The following is a 23386-nucleotide window of genomic DNA, read 5'->3' as shown; positions in this document are numbered from 1 at the left end:
CTTCCTTCCATTATCTTATTTTTGACTTTCTAGTTAGAGAAGTGGTTATCATCCTACAAAATGTAATCCACAAAACTTTAAAAGTAAAGAAAGCTCTAGGCCATGAAGAAAAAAAAGTAAGTTTACTTTTAATAATTACTATGTTTTATAACAGACAAATACGCTTGTAATTTTTCTTGACCTCAAATTTCAATTTTCAAAAAACTAACATTTAACAATTACTTACCCATAGGTCATGTGTTTAGGGACAGTTTTACGATAAGCGTGGCATATGACAAATATAATTGTGCAAGACTCTTTTCTATTAATTCAATTTCAAATTTAGTCCTTGTTTATAGAAAATAAATTGATTTTTTTTATTTAGGTATTAAAAAATCTCGTTTTTTAAAAGAATATAATTTAGTTCAAAGGCCCTACATTTGACATTAATGGGTCTAGTTCAAGTGTGCTCATATAAAACCGATACTACCCATAGCATAAGATCTAGTATTTTATTACTTGTCCAGAGAGGAAAGGAAAAACGGTTGCTGTGTATGTTTTTGCTTCATTTTTGTTAATCCATATTAAGAAAGCAATGTTTGTCTTTTTGTCTGTTTGAATGTATGGGAAGTCAAGTCCTCTATGTTTTATATTATAAGCATATCTTGATTTAAGAAATAACAATGTATTTGTATTAATGAAATATTGAAGTGGTGTGCGTATAACGGTGCGTGAACAAAATTTCAACCGCCAAAATGTCGACAGACAAATTGTCGAATAGACTAAACGTCGATTAGAAAAAATGTTGAATAGACAAAACATCGACTGACAGAATGTCGACTGTAGAATATAAAAAAAGGGGCGATATATCCCATTCAGACATTTCCCACCTGAAACATACACCCACCACTCCTATATTAACCACCAGTAAGGGTCCCTCCCCACCCCCTTATGAAAATGGAATGTTGGGGCTGTTTTCGGGTACGGTCTGGTCCCATAATGGGACGAAACCCACAGCCACGATTAAAGCAACCACAAAATCCCCCTGCAATCCCTATTTACCTTCCAAATGTTGGTGCTGTTTCGGGTTGCCGCCGGACCCAAAAATGGGATGAAACCCACCACCACTACTTACATTTATCTGAAGTCTCGTCTCAGGCAAGGCATCCTTTCCAACAAGTTCTTAAATCTTTGTGAACAGAACTTTACTTTAGAACTTCAATGAGTTTGTGATGGCGTAGCGGGAATAAAATAGATTAGGAGAATAATAATGACAGCTTTGGTAAATAAAAACATATATTCAGGGAGGGAGCACTCTCCCTGATTCAAGTAATACAGGTGTGCGCGTCTAAAACTGAACCATACTTTAAATTTTAGGGGTTTTTCCTTGTAAAAAGGCTTGAGGGCTTGACGAGGGGTTCTCTTGTAGACCTTAAGGGCAAGATCTTTCTTAACTAGCCGGTCCATGGTCCTTCTGCTGACGTTGAACTCCCTGGAGAGGCCACTGACCGTGACCTTGCCTCTCTTGTCCTCGACACACTTTTTCACGGCAGCAACCATTTCGTCCGACTTTCGAGGCCTTGACTTAGATCTTGTGGTCGCCTCAGGAGTCCCTTTGGCTAACACGCTGTAAACGGTGGTGCAGCTCCAGTTCAGAACCTTGGCAATTTCAGTGGGAGTTTTTCCCCGCGCGGAAAGTTTCAAAATTGCGACTCGACGTCTCTCCGTATTATCGGCTCTTGTTTCACTTTTGCGATTTAGATTTTGCTGGACACTTGTTTACAACTAGTCAAGACCCTTGTCTCGAAGTATAAACGGGTTTCAACTCAATAAAATCACGAATATGTGCATGGCATAAAATTTAAAGGAGTATTCAGTTTTAGACGCCCACACCTGTACCTGCAAAAGCCGGCCCTCTTTTAAAATAGTTTTTTTTCATCTCCTTTTTTACATGCCTCACTAGGGTGAAAATCGTGTGTATAACGGGCATGTTTAGAAAAAAATAAACCAAAAATCAACTTGGTAACCTTGACGATTTGGAGGAGATCAGCATTGATCAGCTGTGACAAGGGAGGAGGGGGAGAAAGAAATTAACAAGGGAATTTGCTAGAATTACTCCGATGTTGATTCCCAATTCCATTCTGAGTCCAACAAGGACGTACAATTGGAACACTGCAACACGTCATCAATGTTACGCTTCGCGTTTGATTAGTACACACGAATGTTCAATCAGGTTTGGTATAAAAATCGAATTCATTTAGGTAGGAAGTTCACTACTCAAGAATGAAATAATAATGTCAACTGCTAAGGACAAGAAAATTTATTCCTCAGATTACCAATTACGAAAAAACGGGCCAGCCTAAAAATTCATACGATTTACATTACTATGTCTCACACTCTACCATTGCTGTGGATAAAGAAGAAATTACCCACATTTGTTATTTTTCCTTTTTCGAGTTGTATATTTATGACAAGTAGAAATTACCCACCGTTGGCAGGGTTACATTTGAGACGAAAATAAGTTAATAATTTGGGCAATTAGATTTTTGTATTATTTTCATTCCTATCAGCTGTTATCTCTACTGCTCGTGTCACTGCATTTCCTCCAAGCAGCATCCCTATCCCTTCTATTTAATTATGGACGGGGCGTTTGCCCAGGGAGTAGTCCATCTACTTTTGGCCTTGCTCTAGTAAGTTTTATCAACATAGCTGATGGTCTTACTCCTGATGATGATTCTTGTTGAGACATTACAGGAGTCTAGATCCTGGGCGTGGAGGTTAGGGCCCCTTTTTGGGTGCAGGTGCTGTTGGAGGAGTCACCTATGTATAGGTCTGCCAAGATAATTACTAGATTGACTTAAGCATGACAGGCTTTCCTGTGTATAAACCATTGTCGATTGTTTCAAGGAGAGCTTCGATGATGAGAGGATATTAAAGTTCATCTATTTTTTTTTAATGTAATGTATTTAACCTGATATAACTAGATGATAATATGATTTTTAAGAGACCAAATACAGGAATATGACAATGCTTTATAATCACTTAACCTATTAAATAAAACAGTAATATTATAATTAATAATAAATCAAAACCGAAGTCTAATTAAATGTGCATTATCATCATGCCAAATCAGAGCAAATTTTCAATGAAAATGTTGTTCAAAAGTGGATATATCGCTGTATATGTACATACAAACATACGTTACTGGCAAAAGAAGTAGATTGGGATTTATTAATAGTAATAAATTAACAATAAATGGATAATTGAAGAGCAAAACTCACTTTCTTAAAAACATGTTAATAATTTTTATAAACAGGTTTATATGTCTTTTAAACATTTTTACTTAAGATATTTAGCAACTAGATATGTATGTTTGTAAATAAGGATTCGTTTAATGATTTTCATTTATACATAAATGCCAATATATAGTTAAAATGAGAAAAAACATTAGGTAATTGACTAGGACAACAAACGAAAAAAAGAAAATATCTAGATATAAAGATAAAGTATATCTTTTTCTCGTTATATAGTAAATACCTCGGAGGTATATTTGTTCATGTCCTTTACTCTTAGAGCAAAATAATATTTATGACGAAAACACAACATATCTGTGATGTACCAAGTCTCATTAGAGTTATATTTGGTCCTAAATATCAGACTTAAAATCGGGGCCGTCCTTTCGTCAGCCCTTGAAAAGCTTTGCATATTATTAAACAATCTTGTCATTATCACAAATAGCTTTCCACGATTCCTAAATTTTTATCTTTTTTATAAGGAAGGTGTGAGTATTTAGCTAAGTTTCTGTTCTGTAAAATATGTATATATTTTTTCCATTACAACTCTTTTTGAAGAAGTATATTTAATTCTTTTAGCCATCGATGCCTTGACACCAAAAAAAGTGTCCTTAAGAACAGAGTGGAACTGCTAAAAAAGTATTCAATTTAACAAGCAAAAATCAAAATTTAGATCAAACTGTTAAAATGGAATGGACAATAGTGAAAATTATAATTTATTAAATTTATTTTTGTATTATTATATTATATTATTTCAAATTTTGTCACTCTACTTTCCTTTTTCAAGCAATAAGTTTTAAATTTCAATTTGAGAAAAGAAGAAAAGAAAACAATAGTTTTTCCTTTTAAGTTATTTTATTTTTGTACAAAATATATTCTTCATTTAACATTATAAATTAATATTAAATTAGATAGTACTTTACTCATACAAATAGGCGATTCGTTAATTTTTAAATACTCACTACTTTTTTCTTGCTCTCTGTCACTTTGATTTGAAAGTGAAAATCTATTGTTCTCAAGAACTTGAAGAATATTCACTAAGTTGTCCTTTATTCTAGCTTGGCCCAAAACGTCTTGCGCTATCTTCATTCTTTTTCTGTTCCATCGTTAACCACAGACAAGTTATTGATTTTCTCTTCCCTTATGCAAAAGCCAGGATCTGATTCCCATTTTTCAACTGGTTTCTGGAAGAAACTTTTATTTAGCCTCATAATGTCAAAAAAAAAGACCAGGAATCTTAACCAAAAACCGCGATAAATCTATGTCATCTACAGTATCCTTTGGAATCTGTGGGAATATCTGTTTTCAATATTTTGATCCCTACCTCTTACTATAGAATATTTGTTCTAAAGTCAATAATTTTGATTCAATCTTTGTTTTGATGTCGTTTCCAATTTCATCACAAAATAATGCAAATGGTAGGAGTTCTTCAGTTAGGTACCACAAATGTACAGAGTATACCTTTTATTGCTGCATCTACACAAGTTTATCGAACTTTTATAACTGATCAAGCTATTGAGTAATATGAAAAATATATACTAATATTGGAGCAATCATATTTTCTACAAAATAAGTAGCTTTCCTATCAGTCTGATTAATTTTTCTACCAACTGTCTGTGCTCTTTTGCTCTCTTCTAAGATTTTTCAATCTTTTTGGGCAAAAATGGCATATTTGTTGGAAGTTGTTCTTGAAATTCTTTGATTTTTAGGTACTTAATTCTCCTTTTGGTGTATAATTTTTTTAAATGAACATTTTCTTAGTACAGGACTTGAACCCTTTCAGCCATATTAATTTTAGTGGTTGTAATACTGCGAGCCTTTTGTTACTTAGCATCACTTCTTGGACAACAAGGGTTGCAGGGTTTTTTAGATCCTCCCTCCTTAATTTCTCCAAGTTTTTCATATAAGATAGCAGAACTTGATTCCATTTTCGGAGTCTAGATCCAGTTATCGCGAAATGTTCGGTCCCTGGCGTCTCGAGTAAAATATTCAAACGAGTATTAGAACCTCTAGTGCACATATTAAGTAACTAATGCAATACACAACAAAATAAGGAGAAAGTATTATAGAGAAGCCATCTGATTCTCAGGATGATTTATAATTTGAGGGGAACATCAACACTCTAAATGTGGTTATTTTTCATGTATGTAAGAATATATATTTATATTATATTAAATGCTTAATTAGTAAGAAGAAAAGGAAGACAGTTTATCTTTTTTGTATGTATTGAAGTTTAGTCATGTCTATCTTATTCAAAAAACGGTCTAACCGCAATCACTTATTACTCTATACAACCAAGGAAATTTGAGTACCCAAGAAATTATCAACAAGACTAATCTTTATTTTGTTCATAAAAATATTACATTAAAGTATGTAAATGTTTTTAAAATAATGCACAACAACAATTTTTTACTTCATACGTGTGTCTACTTGCCTAATTGCAGTACCAAAATAAGGGTTCGCTGATTATAAAAAGGATTCCTAATTTTCATAGACAACTGCAACCCTAATGTATATCCTCTAAATATGTTTGTTAATACTGGCTAAATTGCGGTGAGAGTAAATTTAAAAAAAAAAGTAAATGTTGATTAAAGCTGAATATGAATGCTTTTATTAGTTATTTCTCTCTATTTTGAAAATTTGAACGTATTAGAGAGCCAGGAGCACTATAATTTTTATTAGTGATGTGTTATGAGCAAAACTTGTTAATTAGTACTGCAGTATTATGAAGTCAACAAAAAAGACAAAAAAACCTCCTCTCGTGTGTCTTAAATGTGAGTATTTACTCGTAACTCATGAAAAATTATGTTTATCCCATGTTTCTTTTTTTGAGAATAATCAACAAAAAGTTTTTTTATTATTCGAATACAAAAAGTTTCATCTCCACAAGAGGAAGAAAGCTGCTTCATCCGGCCCATTGAATCTTCTTATCACTTATTAGAGAAGGGAAAACAATTTTTAAATAACAAATTATTCTATATAAAATACGATTTTTTGACTGACGAATTTGTTAGTGGACAAAAAATGTTGAGTAGAGTCAGTGGCGTCCGCAGGGAGTGGAGTGGAAGGGATATAGTCCCCTTAATTCAATGAATTTTTGTCTTTGTCCCCCCAAAATTATCAGTTAGACAAAACTCGTTAAAAAAAACAACTTGTTTAACGCACAAGTATTAAATCGAGTAACGAGTATTCATTTGACTAACAAGCATTTAATTGAGTAAGAAGTATTAAAACAAGTAACAAGTTACACACTCAAAATACTCGAACCATATTTTTTAGAACATTATTTCAGGCATGGTTTGTACGCTCGCCGCAATCTAACCAATATTCACATCCCTACTTATAAGTATTGAATGTTAATTATTCCATAATCTATGTAGATTGATGATGACATAATTGGTTTATACCTATGATGATGTAATTTAACAAAGATTATTCCATAGGACATATTTTTGGTCTGATTCAGACACGTACTTAGGATTCGGGATGGGAATATTAAAAATTAGAGACCGAATTTTTATAATTTTATGCCTGGGATTTAACAAATGGAGAGTACGAGCTTTTATCTAGAAATGAGTAATATGGTGTTTTCCTCAAATATGATAGTTATCCACAGTTTATTTATGATCATATAGAAGAAAATGAATGCTTTGATAAGATAGAAGCATATATTTGCATAGTTTGAAGTAATAATGTAAATTGCACATTTATTTCAAGTAGAGTATTGATTCGTTTATATCTTTGCGGAGACTGATAAAGTGTTTAAACGTGATACAAAGCAGTGTAAAAAGTTAGAACTTCTTTGATTTATCTACATACATAAGCCTGATATATGTAAGTTTGCACATAATAGATAAAGGTAAGAACGGAAAATGATTCAGATTCACTTTAAATATATAGGTATCTAAATTCTATGTACATATTTATCAGTCTTGAGACTCGGTCCTAAAGGACGATTTTTTGTTTCTGGACGGATATTTTGGTGCAGACTGTGATCTCAGACCGAAATATTATTTCGTTTTCAACCTATGCACCTGTGCATAATAAATGATCAAGACCGTTAATGTGCTCAATAATTAAAAAATATAGCTAATGCGCAAAATCATTCAAATCAAAAATTTCACATTATCTTCCGAGAGCCTTTCCAGAGACAAAAAACTGAAGCTCGGATATGCACCATCTAGATTATGAGTAAGTAACCTTCGTCAATTCATGTATTACAATCAGGTACGCCATCAATTGTGACCCCTGTTCATATCCGGCCCACAGGCTGTGTTGAGTGCCAAGCTGAGTAACAAATGTACTAGAACCCATCACCAGCTAATGAAATATCATCAGAGACGCTATCCATTATAGCCCCGGTTGATATGCCAGCCCACGGGTTTTATTGAAAACTCGTGGACAAACGGGTTGTAATCAAGAACAAGAATTGGTAGTTGGTCACAACCTGTTTGTTAGTCGAGTTGGTACGCAAGACAACCCGTGAGCCGGAATATCAACTGTGTCTATAGTGGATGCAGTTGATGATAATATTACATGAGTTGGCAATGGGTTACAACCAGTTTGTTAGTTGTGTTGGCACGCAACACAACCTGTGGGTCGGGATATCAATCTTGTCTATAGCGTCTCTGATGATATTACATCAGAGTGCGGTGGGTTCCAATACGTTTGTTAGTCGCATTGGCACGCAAGACAATCCTTGGGGACAACCTGATGATCGGGTTGATTACAACAAATTTGTAAGAAGTGAGGGAGATATCCCATGAAATCTGCTACAAAAAAACTAGTTTTCATATCCAGATGCTCTTTTTTTTTTTGTGAAATGTGGATATTAAATTCATAGGATTTGTGATCTAAGTCATGGTTCATTAACCAAGTCAAAAAGTCTAAGACATTTTATGTTGCTATATTGAAAAATAGATAGGAATATATTTAACCTCTATCTGTTGTAATAATAGGATTGTGTATACAAGTTGAGTGAACATTGCAAAAAGGTGAACAGTGTTTAAACAATTGGCTACTAATTCATTCACATTGAAGCTGTGAGCTGTCTGATCTGTTAAAAAAACTCCCCTTTCTCTATCATTAGAAAGATTAATCTCATATAATAGCTCCATCTACATAAGAGGTTGCAGGGGCGTCGGTAGTGAGTGAGCTGGAGGGGCTGTAGATCCCCCCCCCTCCCACAAATATAATCTTGCTGACCCCCTGAGTTGAGAGAGGAAAATATATTAAAAGGAAAGTATTAAATGGAATCAACTGTAATTGCATGAAAGTTGGAGAGAGGCCAAATTTTGTAGGGTATGTCCGTTGATTGATAAAAAAACACATTTTTGAAACCACAAGACCTCAGTTCATATTTAAAGGGGATCCAGCTGTCAAAATCAAATTTTGTAAAATAATACCCCCCCCACCTGTATAACAGCATTTACCGAACATTATAATCTACGTCCTTTTCTTAGTAAGTTTTACCCTGATTTGCAGGAACTCATATCCCTACACCAAGTACACCGATCCTATTAAAAGGAATTGTAGAAACCTATGGTTAATATATTTTTCAAAAATATATGTGTTTTGGGGGTTTGAGCGTCAGAAGTTTAATTGGAAGCCAAGGGGCCGCCAGCCCGAAAAAGTTTGGAAAAACCTTTAATAAACATTGCAGTGTTTATACTAATTGCGAACTTTGACCAAAATAGAGACAGAAACAGACTTTAAGCATTGAAATAAAAGTTTCCAGAATTTAAAATTACATTTGGTATAATATATTTTACACTGATCAGACGAGACTCCTGGGTCGTGGAGAACATCTTTGTTTTTTCGCTTATAAATGGATTTTTTTCCCCATAAAATAAGATTGATTCCCTGAGCCTTAAAGTATTTTTTAATGTACCAAAGGTTGTTGCTTTGAAAATGCAACAAATAAGTAAAAACCCTAAAACTAAATTATTCTACAAACGGAAAAAGGGAGAACGTATATTGAATTAGAGTACTTTCTTTGTAAATTTCTTATAAGAGAGGGTTGAGTGTTTCTCAGTTTTAGTGTGTCTGTTGACCAGTAGAGATATAAAATTATTTATTCGTATAATAAGAATAAAAAATATTACTTTGTTTTTCAGCTGTCGATTCCTTCCTCTGACTTGATACGTCACAGCTATTTCATAGTTCATTCTTTTTGTTAAATAAAAAAAATTTAAATAATTATGCTCCGTTTTCAAAAGGACAGGAATACAATTTTTGTTGATTCCTGGTCGCATATATATATATATATATATAACGGTCATCTTATTATTTCTATAAAGAAATTGTGGCTGTCATTTATCTACATTTTTAATAAAATATTATAATACAGTACCGAATAAAATACTATGTAGGATTTTAATATTATGAGATATATATAAGTAATTCATTTAATAATTGTGAAGAAAAAATAGTCTGGGAGTGCTTATGTAGTACTTGGTGCGATTGACTTATTTTGCTAGTTACCAGGGTTTTTGTTCAGCCCATCTCCTCCCGACACACCTGCTATGTCCTTGAAAAGGCTTTTATTTGATGAAATGATCTCCCTTTACACTCTACGTTGGATGTCATCAGGTACATTATTTATACACACTTGATATATTATGTTGTACAAAGACAACATGGCTCTCCTTATTAATGATTTATGTGTTTGTAAATCTATTCAACTTACAATGTACATACACTGACATGAGTTGAGGTTAATATTTATAACATCTATCTATGTCAGAGCATTGTTTACTTATAAGATATGCACAGTGCTCTAAAAAAACATGTCCTGTCAGTTTGTAAAAATAAAAGCAACCGAAAATGAACCTTGTGATCCTGACAATCAGAAAAATGTTTGGAGGTAAAGCAGCTTAGAAGTCACGACCTTTCATTAGACCTGCTGAGAGGAAGGAAATAAACAAAAATCCCACTCCTTATATAGTAAGAACATATAGCCTGGAATTTATTCAATGTTAATCATAAATTCTACTCAGAGTCCAAAAATGAAGGAATTTTTGTTTTGTAGCCGAAAAAAAATTATGAGAGAATACTCGTAAAAAAAAGGTCATTCGACCTAATTATGCAGTGGAGCAAATATTTTAACTTTTGAATTTTTTTCAAAAAAATTCAATAAACCAACTCTCCCCATCACCCCAAATATAATCCTATAAACGCCCTTGTATACATTAATCACCATGGTTGCAGAAACAGATTGGGAATTGGTGACTTTTTGGTGGAGTCGAACAATTTGCACCGACTCCTACTCCGGCTACCAAAATTATTATAATTTATTGAAATAAAACTTATTTATAATCTAAGGCTTCCATTGAGTGTCCTTAAAGTTGTTGTTTTTTCTAATTGGTTATACATTATAGGCCTTAATTACTATTAATTTATTAAACTTGTAAGCTAACTCATCCATAAGTTTACTTCACAAATTTCAAACGTGCTCTGTAGTCTATAAAATCCCAATTCCCAAACATTCCTAAAGTCTAAATTATTATGTTGGCTAGATCATAGCCATTAGCCAAAATAGTTTTATAGTTATTCTTGTGAATAGTCAAAGTCATCAGAGTAAAGGGTTTGTACTGTATTTCCTCGGTTACGAGCACTTAAATTATGTTCAGAAACTTATGAACACATTAGCTATCGATGGATTGCGATCCTTTTCATTTGTTAATTTTTGTTCATCTTGTTAAATATATTATATTTCAATTTTTATTTTATACCTAGTGCAGTTAATCTCCACATAACTACAACTAATAAGTTATTAGTAATAACTATCTATCTATGAAATCTATATATATAATTTCTAGACTCCCCTCAAATGACTCAATAGTAATTACATATATGGGCTATAAAATATGTTGTAAAAAATTGTTTGTAGGAGTCAGAGTCGGGCCTTTTATTTACTGCCTCCGCAGCCCTGCTTATAACTCCCCAACAGCTCTTCAGTGTTAGTATCTGTCTTTTATTAGAAGGCGCACTATTTATTTATATTATATTTAGATGTTCTCAAGAATTAAATGATAACGGCTTTAGTAAATAAAAAAATCCTACGGGTAGCAACTACAAAAAGTCGCTCCCACTTTCTAGCACATATTTTATACAGCTTTAGATTTACATTAAAAAAGTGTATACCTATGATGATGACAAATATTTTGAATAAGCTACACTCCAATAATAAACCCCGGTAACACTTGAATATAATTATGTTGTTATGATTACTTTTAGAGTAGCGTTGACATACGAGATCAAGATAATATCTTAAGAGTATACACATGTTTAGGTTATTACCTCATCATTAGATAAGTATTAGAGATAGGACGATTAATCAGAAATCGGAAAACGGGTGTTTTTTCTGAAATCTGCATTGGGAAAATAATATTTAATTTGCTATTCCGATTCTTATTTCTTACTGGTATTTATCAATTTATTACTTTTCTAAGTTATAAATAGTGTGTCTTATTTGACATAAATGAACAACGAAAGTATATTTGATAATAATATATCAGACACTTTGTATCACATAATGAGAATTGAGTAATAAAAATGAAGAAAAACATCAAAATAAATCCGCGTGATACGCGGTACCGAATGATAATATTTTTTTTTATTTGCAGCACGTTTGAAGCTAAACTAATCGTATAAAAAGGCCAGTTAGAGAAAGATTGTTGAAATATTGTTGCAGAATATATGTTCCATCTATAATACTTGATTAAATAAAAATCCTGTACCTGGATTCAAATAGATAATTTTAAAGAAACAACATCAAAATTTCCTTTTTTTTCTACATTTTACAGATTTTCAAATCAAAACGGGTTCATAAAAGGCCATTTTTTTAACGTTTGATGGTTATTTTCTTGTTTAGAGGAATCAAATGCAACATACAAAATATCCGGCGATATCAAATTCCCAACTTTTTTAATTAGGGTACACCCTACTATATATACACTTGAACATGTACACGCACAATAGATGTGGTAATCTACCTTTTGTTATATTAAAATTTGGAAAATTTTCATGCAATCTTACATTACATATTTATTAAATACTGCCTAAGAAAATTAAATGTTTATCATGTTTCAACGTAAAATAAACTTATACTGATGAAATTGCTTAAAGTTGAATATTTCGCATTAATTATTAGAACGCTCCTAAACATTCGAGAATATAAGAAGTTATTTGAGTAACTCTGTTGCGAATTTTCCATTTCCAAATTTAAAAAAAATACTGAATCATAATTTCATAAAAGCTCAAAATAGTTTTAAAATATATACCTATTTTCTTTCTGAAAAACAATATCCATTTTTATTTGATTTAGAGTAGTTTATAAAGTAGTCCGTATGATTATTCATTATTGTAATAATACTTATATTTGAACAATTTTCAGCGTGCTGTAAAAATTAAAAAAATAATTTATCAAAATTAAGGAATCGAACGGTATGTTGATAAATTTTCTCATCAAAATAACGGTTATATATGAAAAGATACTTTTATAAGAGAATATACCTCAATCTACCAATTCAACCCTACTTATAGCCTATAGCTATATTTTTTCTATGTTATTAATTGGACGGAACGCTTAGAAGCCTGAAAATGATGACAATGATCAGGAGCATTTTGATATGTTGATAGGATTGACTTTATTGTCTAACTACTAGATGACTTTGGGCCTTCTTTCTATTTCTTTTATAAAAGGTTGCGTCATAGAATAAAGTTAACAATGGGAGTTTTATGTAAAAACAATTTTGGGAAATAGTATATGTTTCATAAAAATTCAATTATTTATCGCAATGCTTCTCAAACTTTTTGACTTACATGTCTTTCAAATAGCATTTGAGCAATTTCACCCCTCCTACCTTCATTCTAATGCAGCTCAAAAAACAATTATACTTTCGCTTGCCCCTCCCCTTGAATTAGCTGAATATTTGTTTAAGGTGTGTCCCACAGTTTGAAAAGGGCTGATGCATATAATCAGTGATGTAAATACTGTGAATTTTTTAACTGGCCCGCTTTTTTGGAATTGGTAATCTGTAGAATGAATTTTCTTCTTCTTAGCAGTTGTCATTATTATTTAATTCCTCAGTATTGAGCATCCTTTCCTAAATGGATTCAATCATGTTCAAAACCTGATTGTACACTTGTGTGGGCTCATAAAAGACGGAGAGTAACCTTGAGGATTTGTTGTAGAGATATAAATGTAAGTCCTTGTTGGACTCAGAGTATAATTCAAGATGGAATATATTCTACATGACAGGGTATTTATTGAAAAATTTAAAGGCACAAACTTGATAACAAATATTTCAAGAAATTATTTTGTTTCGCAAATTTCCTACTTAAGCTTGAACCTTCGCAAGCAGACAAGACGAACTAAATCTGAAGCATACATGAGGCCTCTACTAACATAGCAACAATATTAATAACTTTCTATTTATTGGAAAAAATTCCATCTATTACCTAATTAAAAACTGATCCCTCAATATAAATCCTCTTGAGGTTTTGCTTTTGATATTTCTTCAATCCCTGCTGAATTTTAATAAGATTAAAGATTACTATTGGAAATAATGTACGATGATGTTTTATGTTCAGGACTATATAACTAGTAATTACTAAATAACTTTAATTACGAGTCAAACTCAATTCAATGTTAGAGAATAGCGTAAAGAAGTGAATATTATATCAAGTAATTTTCAAGAACTTGAGGGGATCGTAAATTTTTTGACTCTGTAATATAAAAAAAAAGACTTCTTATAGCATTGAAGACCATGAAGTTGAATATTTGGGAGATTTGTAATTAAAATGACAACATAATTAATAATTACGTTCACAATTGATTCAAATTAGGATAAAAATGATTTGACTTCCAACATAATTAAATTGATAAACTTATACTAAAGGCTTCAATCGAACTTTCTTTTGCGTCTTCTAGGAATTGCTTTCCTGAAGCGAAACAGTTTTTTTCTCCTAAAGAAGGATACACTGATAACACTTACATCTTACACTGATACACTTGATCTTCCAAGAAGAATATATTTTTTATTTTCGGTGGATAATAAGAACGAAGTTAAATACCATGAATATAAATAATAGAATCAATCATATTATGTGTATATGATAATTAATAAAACTAAGTAACTATGTGTACTAAAAATAAATACATTAATCTGTGAATGAAAAAATGAACTACGAAATTTAAGAGATATTAGAATAAGAATTTATAAGAATTTAAGAATATTGACGAGGTATGTTCAAAAAGTAAGATGACATTTCAAATTTTGCGGCCAAGGTACATTTGGTATGCTCGATTTTTGTATAGTTTGGTTTCTTTGTGAGAGGAATAATGTTAACAAGTATTTTGTGTATTGGGCTATGTTTTGCTGTTGAAAAACATGAGTCAAAGAACATGCATCAAATTTTGTGTAGAGAATTAAAATAAGTGCTCCAAAACAATTGAAATGTTGACAATGACATAAAGTGAAACTGTTATGAGTAAAAAAAAAATTCGAAAGTGGTACAAACTCTTCCAAGATGGCCGGGAAGGTGCTAAAGCCTCGCTCTGGACACCTAAGCACGTCAACAACAGATGAAAATGTTGAAGCAGTAGAGAAAATGGTTTTTGTAAACCGTCGAATCGCTATCAGAAACGTTGCTGAGGATATTGACATATCGGTTGGCTCGTGCCATAAAATTTTTTCGAGCTTATTGGGTATGAGACAAATGTCAGCGAAGATTGTTCCGAAACTGCTTAATGTTGACCAAAAGAATCGTCGCATGAGCATTGCTCAGGAGCTGTTGACAGATGTAAATGATGATCCTGATTTGCGCGAAAGGGGCATGTCACTTTTTCTTGTTCCCAAAACTGAAGAGACCTATGAAAGGATGGAGATTTGCAACGATTGAGGAGATACAGACTGAATCGCTGGAAGAGCTCAAGGTTATACCGAAGAGTGCTTATGAGAAGTGCCTCAAGGATTGGAAAAAGCGTTGGGATAGGGGGGGATTACATTCAAGGGGAAGGCATACATACCTATTGATGAATAAGTAAATATTTTTTCCTAAAGAAATGCAAAGTCTAAATTGAACTGGAAACCAATTATTCATAAATTCCAGCAATGCGGAAGATGTTTCCCAAATCATCTTTTCTGAAATTATGTTTAAAATTTTATGGAAATTACTATTTACTAAACTTCAATCGTACAATTTAATTTTTTCTAATTTAATTAACTATCTGATAGGAATCACTACAGTCTTGTTGTTTGAGCTGGATGGGAGACTTTCATAACTTATACATAATTTATAAATCAAATAATTGATAAAACAAGTGTTGAGTGTAATGCTACGGACTGTATAATTAGTCATTACTAGACAGCTTTAATTACGAGTCAAACTCAAATCAATGTTATTATCTCAACTATGAAACTGAATTTCCAGACATTCTCATAATTTAATATAACTATTTTATACTTAATAACAATTGCCACCAAAGATCAGCAATAATGCTTACTTCAGGGTAGAAGTTAACACCAAGACGGCCTATTAAATAATGAACAAAGAAGAAGAAAAAGCGCACCCATCAGCCATTTTTCCTTTTCTAATCGCTAAACTTAGTTTTTTCTTCACACAGATACGTTCTTTAACTATACATAATTATTTGTTTATACAGGGTGTCCACGATAAATTGGAACTATCTTAAAATCCAACCTGCTTGATAAAAATGGAATTTGGAGTGTATTTGTTAATATGAAAAAGTTAGACATGATATTAAACAATAAATTTATTCAACATGTCCTCCCTCAGCAGTCACCATCTTCTCCATCCTGCCCCTAAAGGATTTGCATGCCCTGATAACTTCCGCGGAATCGACAGCATTCCACTCCCTCGTAATGGAGCCCTTCAGAGCCGCGATGCTCTTGTGGCTGAACTTGCACAACTCCCTCTCCATTTCCCCCTACCAGTAGTAATGACACGGATTGAGGTCGGGTGAGTTGGAGGGCCAGGTGTTGCGATCCCAGAAAGTGATGTCGTGGGAGTTGAAGAGGTTAGTGGTCCTCATGGCGATGTGTGCGGGCAGGGAGTTCTTGTTGGAATATGAACTCCCTCCCAGCGGCCGTATCTTTCATACAGGGGATGACGAACTCCTCCATGACTTCGCAGTACCTTATTGCGTTAACCCTTTCCTTGGGATTGAAGAAGAAAGGAGGCATCACCTCACCGGTGCTGCAGATGACACCCAGGGTCATCACGGAGGCCGGGAACTTTGTGGTGAAGACCGCAGGGACCTTTTCTCTCTCCTTGGCAAGCCACCTGTCATTCTGGACGTTGTAGCTTCTGTCGACAGGTCAGTTCTTCTCGTCGGAGAAGAAGATGATTCTTCCTCCATGGCTTTTCAGGTCATTGAGGAGATGCTTACCGTTGGTGAGCCTGGTGGCCTTCATAGATGCCGTGAGGATGTGTTGTTTGGCCATTGGGTATGACCTGTACCCGAGGTCCTCATTCACAGCCTTGGATACCAGCTGCTTGCTCACCCCACGGTTCTTGGCCAACCTGGACAAGGAAGTCCCCGGCGAAGCCTTGATGGACTTACGGAAGCCTTCAAGGAAGCGGGGAGTGCGGATTCAGTCACTTCTCATACTGTGGGCCTTGCAGCAGACCTTCCCCTCAACCTTGCTGGCATTGAATGGTCCAGTGGTCTTTGGGTAGTTAAGAAGCATGTGGATAGCAGAGGGCTTGTGTCCCGCGCGAGCCAATTCGAGGATGGCGTCTCTCCTTGCTTGTTCCATGATGACTATTGTTTGTTGTCAAAACAATTGTGGTGGAAGTTATAGTGTATTGTTCATGCAACCTTTTATATTAGTATGATTTAACCCCGAATATCCACATTATGGATCTGGATGAACTTTAAAGTAGTTCCAATTTATCGTGGACACCCTGTATGCAGGCATTGGACACAGTATGTATTTTCAAATGCAGTCAATTCCTTTTTTTCATCTCTCCTTCATAATAGCTCGAGATGGTTTTTTTATTAGAGACCGAGGAGAAAGCGGGAGCGAGGCATCCCTTTCTTAATAACAGGTGCCTGTTTTAGGATTTTGGAGGGAGAAAATGAATTACTAGAGGAGAATCTTTTGCATTTAAAATAGCATTAGCAAAGGGAAATTATGTAAAATTATTTTTAAATGCATAGTTATTTGTTTACTCTCTTTAATTATAACTAAAGAGGGGATGTGTGTAAAGAAAAAACTAAGTATAGTGATTAGAAAAGGAAACAAGTTGATTTGTGTGCTCTTTCATTTCCTTTTTTCATTATTTAATCAGTCGTGGGCTGTTAACATCTCCCTCTAAAATAAGTATTATCGCTCATGCTTGAGAAAATTGATTTAAAAATTCCATATAATAAAATAAATATAAATGAACTTAAATATAATTATAATATTTTACTCGTACAAATACTATTTTAAATGTTGAAGGCTCTCCTTTTTATAGCGGTATTTCATTTTCTTCTTTCCAAAATCAAAAAACAAACAGCTGATATTAACAAAAGTCTTTATTCAGTAACAAAATATTATATGTCTCATTCCCCCCTTCTCTTTGCACTCGTACACAAATCCCATCTCTAATTATAAATATAATAACAGAGGCAGAGAAATAAAAGAGGGCAAATAAGAGAAGTAGCTTGAAGAAAAGCAGAGGAGAAGAAAAAAAGGAATGAAATGTTGTAATGTAAGAATGCCATCCATACCAAAAAGAGAGAAATTTTATACATGGACTATAAAGAAACCGTACAACTTTAGAAAGAAGATAACCATCATGACGTCGGCATTACATATTGATTGCTTATAACTTTATTCTATACCAAATACTTCATATTATATTGAATGGTATCCTTGAGATACAAACATAGGATGATGGATCCCTGGCATCCTCTTTAAAATCAAAGTGGTGAGAATAAGCTTTTTCCTTTCTTTTTGTATTTATTTTGTTTGTAGGAGGAAGAAGGTCTATGAGCATTTTTGGATACATATATGTATGTGGTATGCACTACGTACAAAGCATGCTTATACCATGTATTTACAATTATATATTCTGTATGTGTTACATGGGTGTCCGAAGGGGGAGAAGGCTGTGGGCTTTAAGTCATAGGCATAGTTTGAAATACAAATACTAGGGATGGAGGAAGCCAAATCACATTATATAATAAATACACCATGAGGATCAGGGGGCTGGCTCCCCCACAAACTGGGTTCTCATCAATGAAATGTATTATCATATGAGCATGTATATTTGATTTAATTACTCATTAGTATGTAAATAAAAAACAATTTGGCTCTACTTTCTTATACAAATTTTAAACTCTTCCCTTTCCTAGTATAAATTTCAAAATCTCTCTATGATTTTATAAGCCATCTGCCCCCTCCAAAATACCTTTCATATATATATATATATATACGAAAGTTGAAATTGAACCAGCCCCATCCCCTTAAAAATTACCCGCAGACACCCCGGATGTATTTTAACATAGACTGACTTTGCAAGAGGATTGGGACCAGACATAAACATTTATAGTGCTATAAATCATGCAAGTTTTTTAGGTTGTCTGGTTTTCTTTTGTTTTTGTTTTTTTTAATTTGGTAATCTGACCGCTGAATTCTCTTTTCCTTAGCATTTGTCCTTATTATTTAATTCCTGAGTAGTGAACTTTATCTCCTATATAGATTCAATTATATTTAAAAACTGATTGAATATTCGTGTGTGCTCATAAAAGACGGAGAACCCCCTTTAGGATTTCTGCGGAGTTATAATTGTAAGTCTTAGTTGGACTCAGAGATAATTAGGGATCACATTCGGAGTAATTTTAGCAAATATCCTTTATTTATTTTTTCCATTCTCCCCCTCCCCTTGTCACAGCTGATTAGTGCGGATCTCCTCCAAAACATTTCTCAAATTGTCACGGTTACCATGATGATTTTCAATTCCTTAATTTTTACAACATGCCCATAATACACACAATCTTCATCACTAAGTATGTATGTTTTATACCATTCAAAAGTGTTTCCCCCAGCACAAATATCTTTTCTGATGGGAAAAATAAAAAAAATGACTTTTTAGATTAATACAAACATTTAAATGAGAAAAAATATTGTAGGCCCCTTGGGCCGTCTCAAATAAGTTGTTATGAGTCAATAATTGTACTTTATATATATTGGACCTTGTTTTTAATCATTTAAGAAGTCCAGTATGTACTCTCTGTTCAGACATTAAGTGTACCTACATTGTAAAAACGTGTATTTTGATTTTCAATATAGCAAGTGCCTACATATATATTTAAAAGTATATCCTCCTTATGATTTTTAAAGTTTCTTTAATCTTATTTTTTATGCATAGTTAGGTATGTATTTCATTTCTACAAGAAAAAGCTACAGCTATTGAAAAAAGTTTAACATATTATATAATTATGTTTTTATTTTCTCATTTCTCATGTAGATTCAAAAATGCTTCTTCTTTTACATTGTGGAGGGCCCAAAAAATTAAACAGATTTAAATATTAAGATTTCTACAAAACTTTGTGCATGTAAAATGAGATTATTTTTTTAAAGCCATAGAGAAAGTACAGTAAGGATTTAAACACCACTTTGAAGGCTGTGAGCTGTTGTTAACAGTACCTTATTGGATAATGTAATTATCATATTAACGAATAGGAGTCGTTATTGTGCATATGAGTTGTCTCAAAATTAATTCTGGATTGCATTTATATTATTTTACTAATTTTTGGTTATTTTTACCTAACACATTATTCTGATTCATCCTTTGGAGGCACCGCAAACAGTACTTACAGCTTCAAAAGTGTATTGTCACAATTCAAGAATTATACATTGATAAATTATATTTGAAAGATCATATTGGGGCTAAATTAAGTGTCATAAATCAATTGAAGGCTTAAAATCATAACTATCCTTCTTGAGTATTTAAACTCATCCCAGAAAATTATAATATAAAGCCCATTATTGACAAAAATAACCCATAAAATACTTGGTTGTATATGAAGTAAAAAAAAGGATTGGGAACTTATCCTTACTTGATTTTATTCAGTAACGCTATGAGTTTTTTGAGTGCTCAGGACTTTGAATCCCCCCACCCCCACACTTCCCAAAACTCAAACTTTTAATTACTTAACTGACTATAATGAACATCCAATAAATACATCATAATGAAGACTAAAAAATCAACTTGGTGGGCGTGGATGAGGGCTGGTTCTGGCCGTTTAAGAAGTTTAATAGGGGGATGCTAGTTGTCTTAAGAGATTTGTAGGTCAAGAATAAAACTCATTTTTTCCCCTTCTGAATATTCGTAATTCCTCCATTTTTGGGGACCTCTGAACTAAACAGATTCCTTGGTAATAGGTCATTTGACAGACCATTGGATTAAAATATTTTAATTTGTGGATTAGTGTTTAACAGATTAGCGTTTTATGGATTAACGAAAAATTAAGGGGTGCTCACCTCTGCTGGTTCGATAATTAATTATATTTGCATAATGTTCTAAAATTGTATGATGGTACCACTATATTACTATGATATCATCAATATTTCAGTCATCATATTTTTTTTTTTTCGGTGAAACATGTAAATCATATATCATTATTTAATTTTTGATTGTACTTATATTATTAAAATTAGTGATGGATAGACAGTATTATGTAAACTCAATAGGATATTTCTAGCTTTTATAATAACATTAACTGCTGTGTTGTAATGGTGCAGATAAAAATATTTATGTGTTGGTATTTAGTAATGAATTCTGTGAGAGTAAACAAAAATAAAGTGATCAGAGAAAAATACTTTTTATTTATTTCTTTACACTAATGGAATATTATTGACTACGAATGCAAAAATTGTGTGTGTGTGTTTTTTTTTTTTTTGTAGATTCATCAATAATAATAAAAAAATTATTTATATTTCAGCATAATAATGTGGACTTCAGAAATCCATTTTTGGATGGCTTATGCTTTAATGTCGTTCAATAATTTGGAACTTGTTGGATGTAACTTTGACTTTTATATTGATTCACATCAAACTAAACTTCTCTATGGATTGGATTTCAGAGAAATATACTTCATACGGAACGGAGTCATCAATCAAAATGCTATCACTTTTCTGAATGAGGTGATCAGAAAAATTGTTGTATGATTATCAAAGGATAATTATTTATCCTTTAAATTATAATTGAGGTGTTTTATTAACTGCATAATTTTATTTGCAATTATATTTTATAGAAATTAAGATCAATGATAAAATTTAACGACAACAATTTCAAATCACACGATTAAGGAAAATACAGTTAACAAATGAAATAATTACTGACAATTTTGTCAATATTTTTCACATACAAGTTTAATAATTATTTAACTCTTAATATTCAAAAGGAGTTTTATCTAATATAAAACTAAAAAAAAAAAGTATATTAATTATATTTAGGAAATCCCTACCTATGTGGATCGTCTAATATTTCATTGGCATTTATCACAATCAAGAACTAGTACATCTTATCATATGCAAGTTATTCATTTACCCGGTCCTATAATGAGAACACCCATTCTCAATATATCCTCCAATGGATTTTTGTCCTTTGAAGATACCGTATTTTCTATTGAATTACCATGCACGGGCAGAGTAAGGGATCATGTAGATATTATGATCAAGGTAAAACTTGCCGTATCTATATCTGAAAGTTATCTAATTGAATCTACTATTTTAGATGACATTTATATCAAAGTTACTCGATGAATATAACCAAAGCATTGAACCCTTGAGTTTGAACTTTAAAAGAAGAAAGTTATGTGCAAAAAGCTCTAATTATATGATGGATGGTTCAAAGGCCAATGAGAATGACGATTTGGAATACCCAGAACAAAGATTATCTCCTGTTGCATCAACTTGTATTGCTTTTGGATCAGTATTAACAACCATTATCTTTCTTTTCGTTCTACTTGGGGTAAGGTCTCAATCTAAGATTTTCAGTTATTGCCTATCTACAAATATTATTATTTTTTTATTTTTAAGTTCTTGTATGTGACACGTAAAAAAAGGCATCCAAATATACCTTTAAATTCCTTGGTTCATTTGGACTATATACCCCATCAAAATTTTCCAACTAATGGGTATAAATGCTATTCAACCCCTGATAGCTTTTCCAGATTATCAATGGAAAAACTTTGTTCAATGAAAGAAACAGGATACCAAGGATCTCCTCTTAATTCATGCTCCAAATCTTTTTCCCTTCACTTTCGTAATAATACTGAGAATAGCCGACAACTCCTACAAAATTACTCCTCTCCATCCTCCACTTCGAATCATGATCCTATTCATTCTAATACAATTTATAAATATTTACCAAGTAAAGATGAGAGTTCGAGTCTAAGCAATATTTCACCTAGTGTACCACGCTCACTTGTTATAGAAGATGGAGTCTTAAGACTCTCATCCTCAAGTGGATATCCACCTCCCACAGCAAATAAAATCCAAAATATATCATCTTGCTCTTCTTCCTATTCATCCTCAATTTCACTAAACCCTCAATTACATGATCAACAACCTAAATCCATCGTATCCTCTCCCTTGACAGCAAGTTCAAACACGGATGATTTTTTCCCAAATGGAGAGACACTTGGCATTAAAACACTTTCTGAAAAGGACGAGGAACAATCAGGAATTAGTAAAAATGAAGGTACAGGAAGTGATTCATCCTATATACCTCATCTGTATTCTCATTTAATGCCAAAAAACATTAAAAAAGCTAGCGGAAGACTTCCTAATACTGAAACCCAAAAGTCTGTTGTCATTTGATTTTAAAATTACAAATATATCGTATATAACATATTATTTTCGGACTCTAAAGTATATAAATAAAAAGAATATAAAATTATACTGTACTGATATACATAGACTAATAATTATTTATTTGTAGGTATTATATTGTAAATATTTTATTTTGAACTTCAAATGAAATATTTGAGACTTGTTACTCAAATATAAAAATTTTAATGAAGGTCAACCATCTATACAATTATGAAGATATTAAGCTAATTATGATCAAATCTTGGTATAACTTTC

At 32.7% G+C, this 23386-nt stretch overlaps 1 protein-coding gene across 10 annotated transcripts; it reads left to right on the top strand.

Annotated features, from left to right (window-relative positions):
• LOC121129357 (uncharacterized) lies at positions 1 to 23211 on the top strand. 10 transcript variants are annotated; one of them, XM_040725071.2, is made up of 5 exons: positions 1 to 116; positions 21238 to 21457; positions 21752 to 21976; positions 22032 to 22268; positions 22337 to 23211. In XM_040725071.2, exons 1-5 carry the CDS (start codon positions 103 to 105, stop codon positions 23117 to 23119), a joined length of 1479 nt encoding a protein of 492 aa, XP_040581005.1. In that variant the 5' UTR covers positions 1 to 102; the 3' UTR covers positions 23120 to 23211. The 10 variants fall into 10 exon arrangements, with proteins under 10 accessions (XP_040581005.1, XP_071749418.1, XP_040581010.1 ...); XM_071893317.1 differs by lacking the exon at positions 1 to 116 and adding an exon at positions 6971 to 7131 and having other exon boundaries at positions 21238 to 21439; XM_040725076.2 differs by lacking the exon at positions 1 to 116 and adding an exon at positions 6971 to 7131.
• The last annotated feature ends 175 nt before the right edge of the window (positions 23212 to 23386 follow it).

The sequence above is a fragment of the Lepeophtheirus salmonis genome, chromosome 14, assembly GCF_016086655.4.
Source record: "Lepeophtheirus salmonis chromosome 14, UVic_Lsal_1.4, whole genome shotgun sequence".
Lineage (NCBI taxonomy): Eukaryota > Metazoa > Arthropoda > Copepoda > Siphonostomatoida > Caligidae > Lepeophtheirus > Lepeophtheirus salmonis.
The sequence above is the reverse complement of the archived record's forward strand: the minus strand, read 5'-3'. Positions and strand labels throughout refer to the sequence as shown.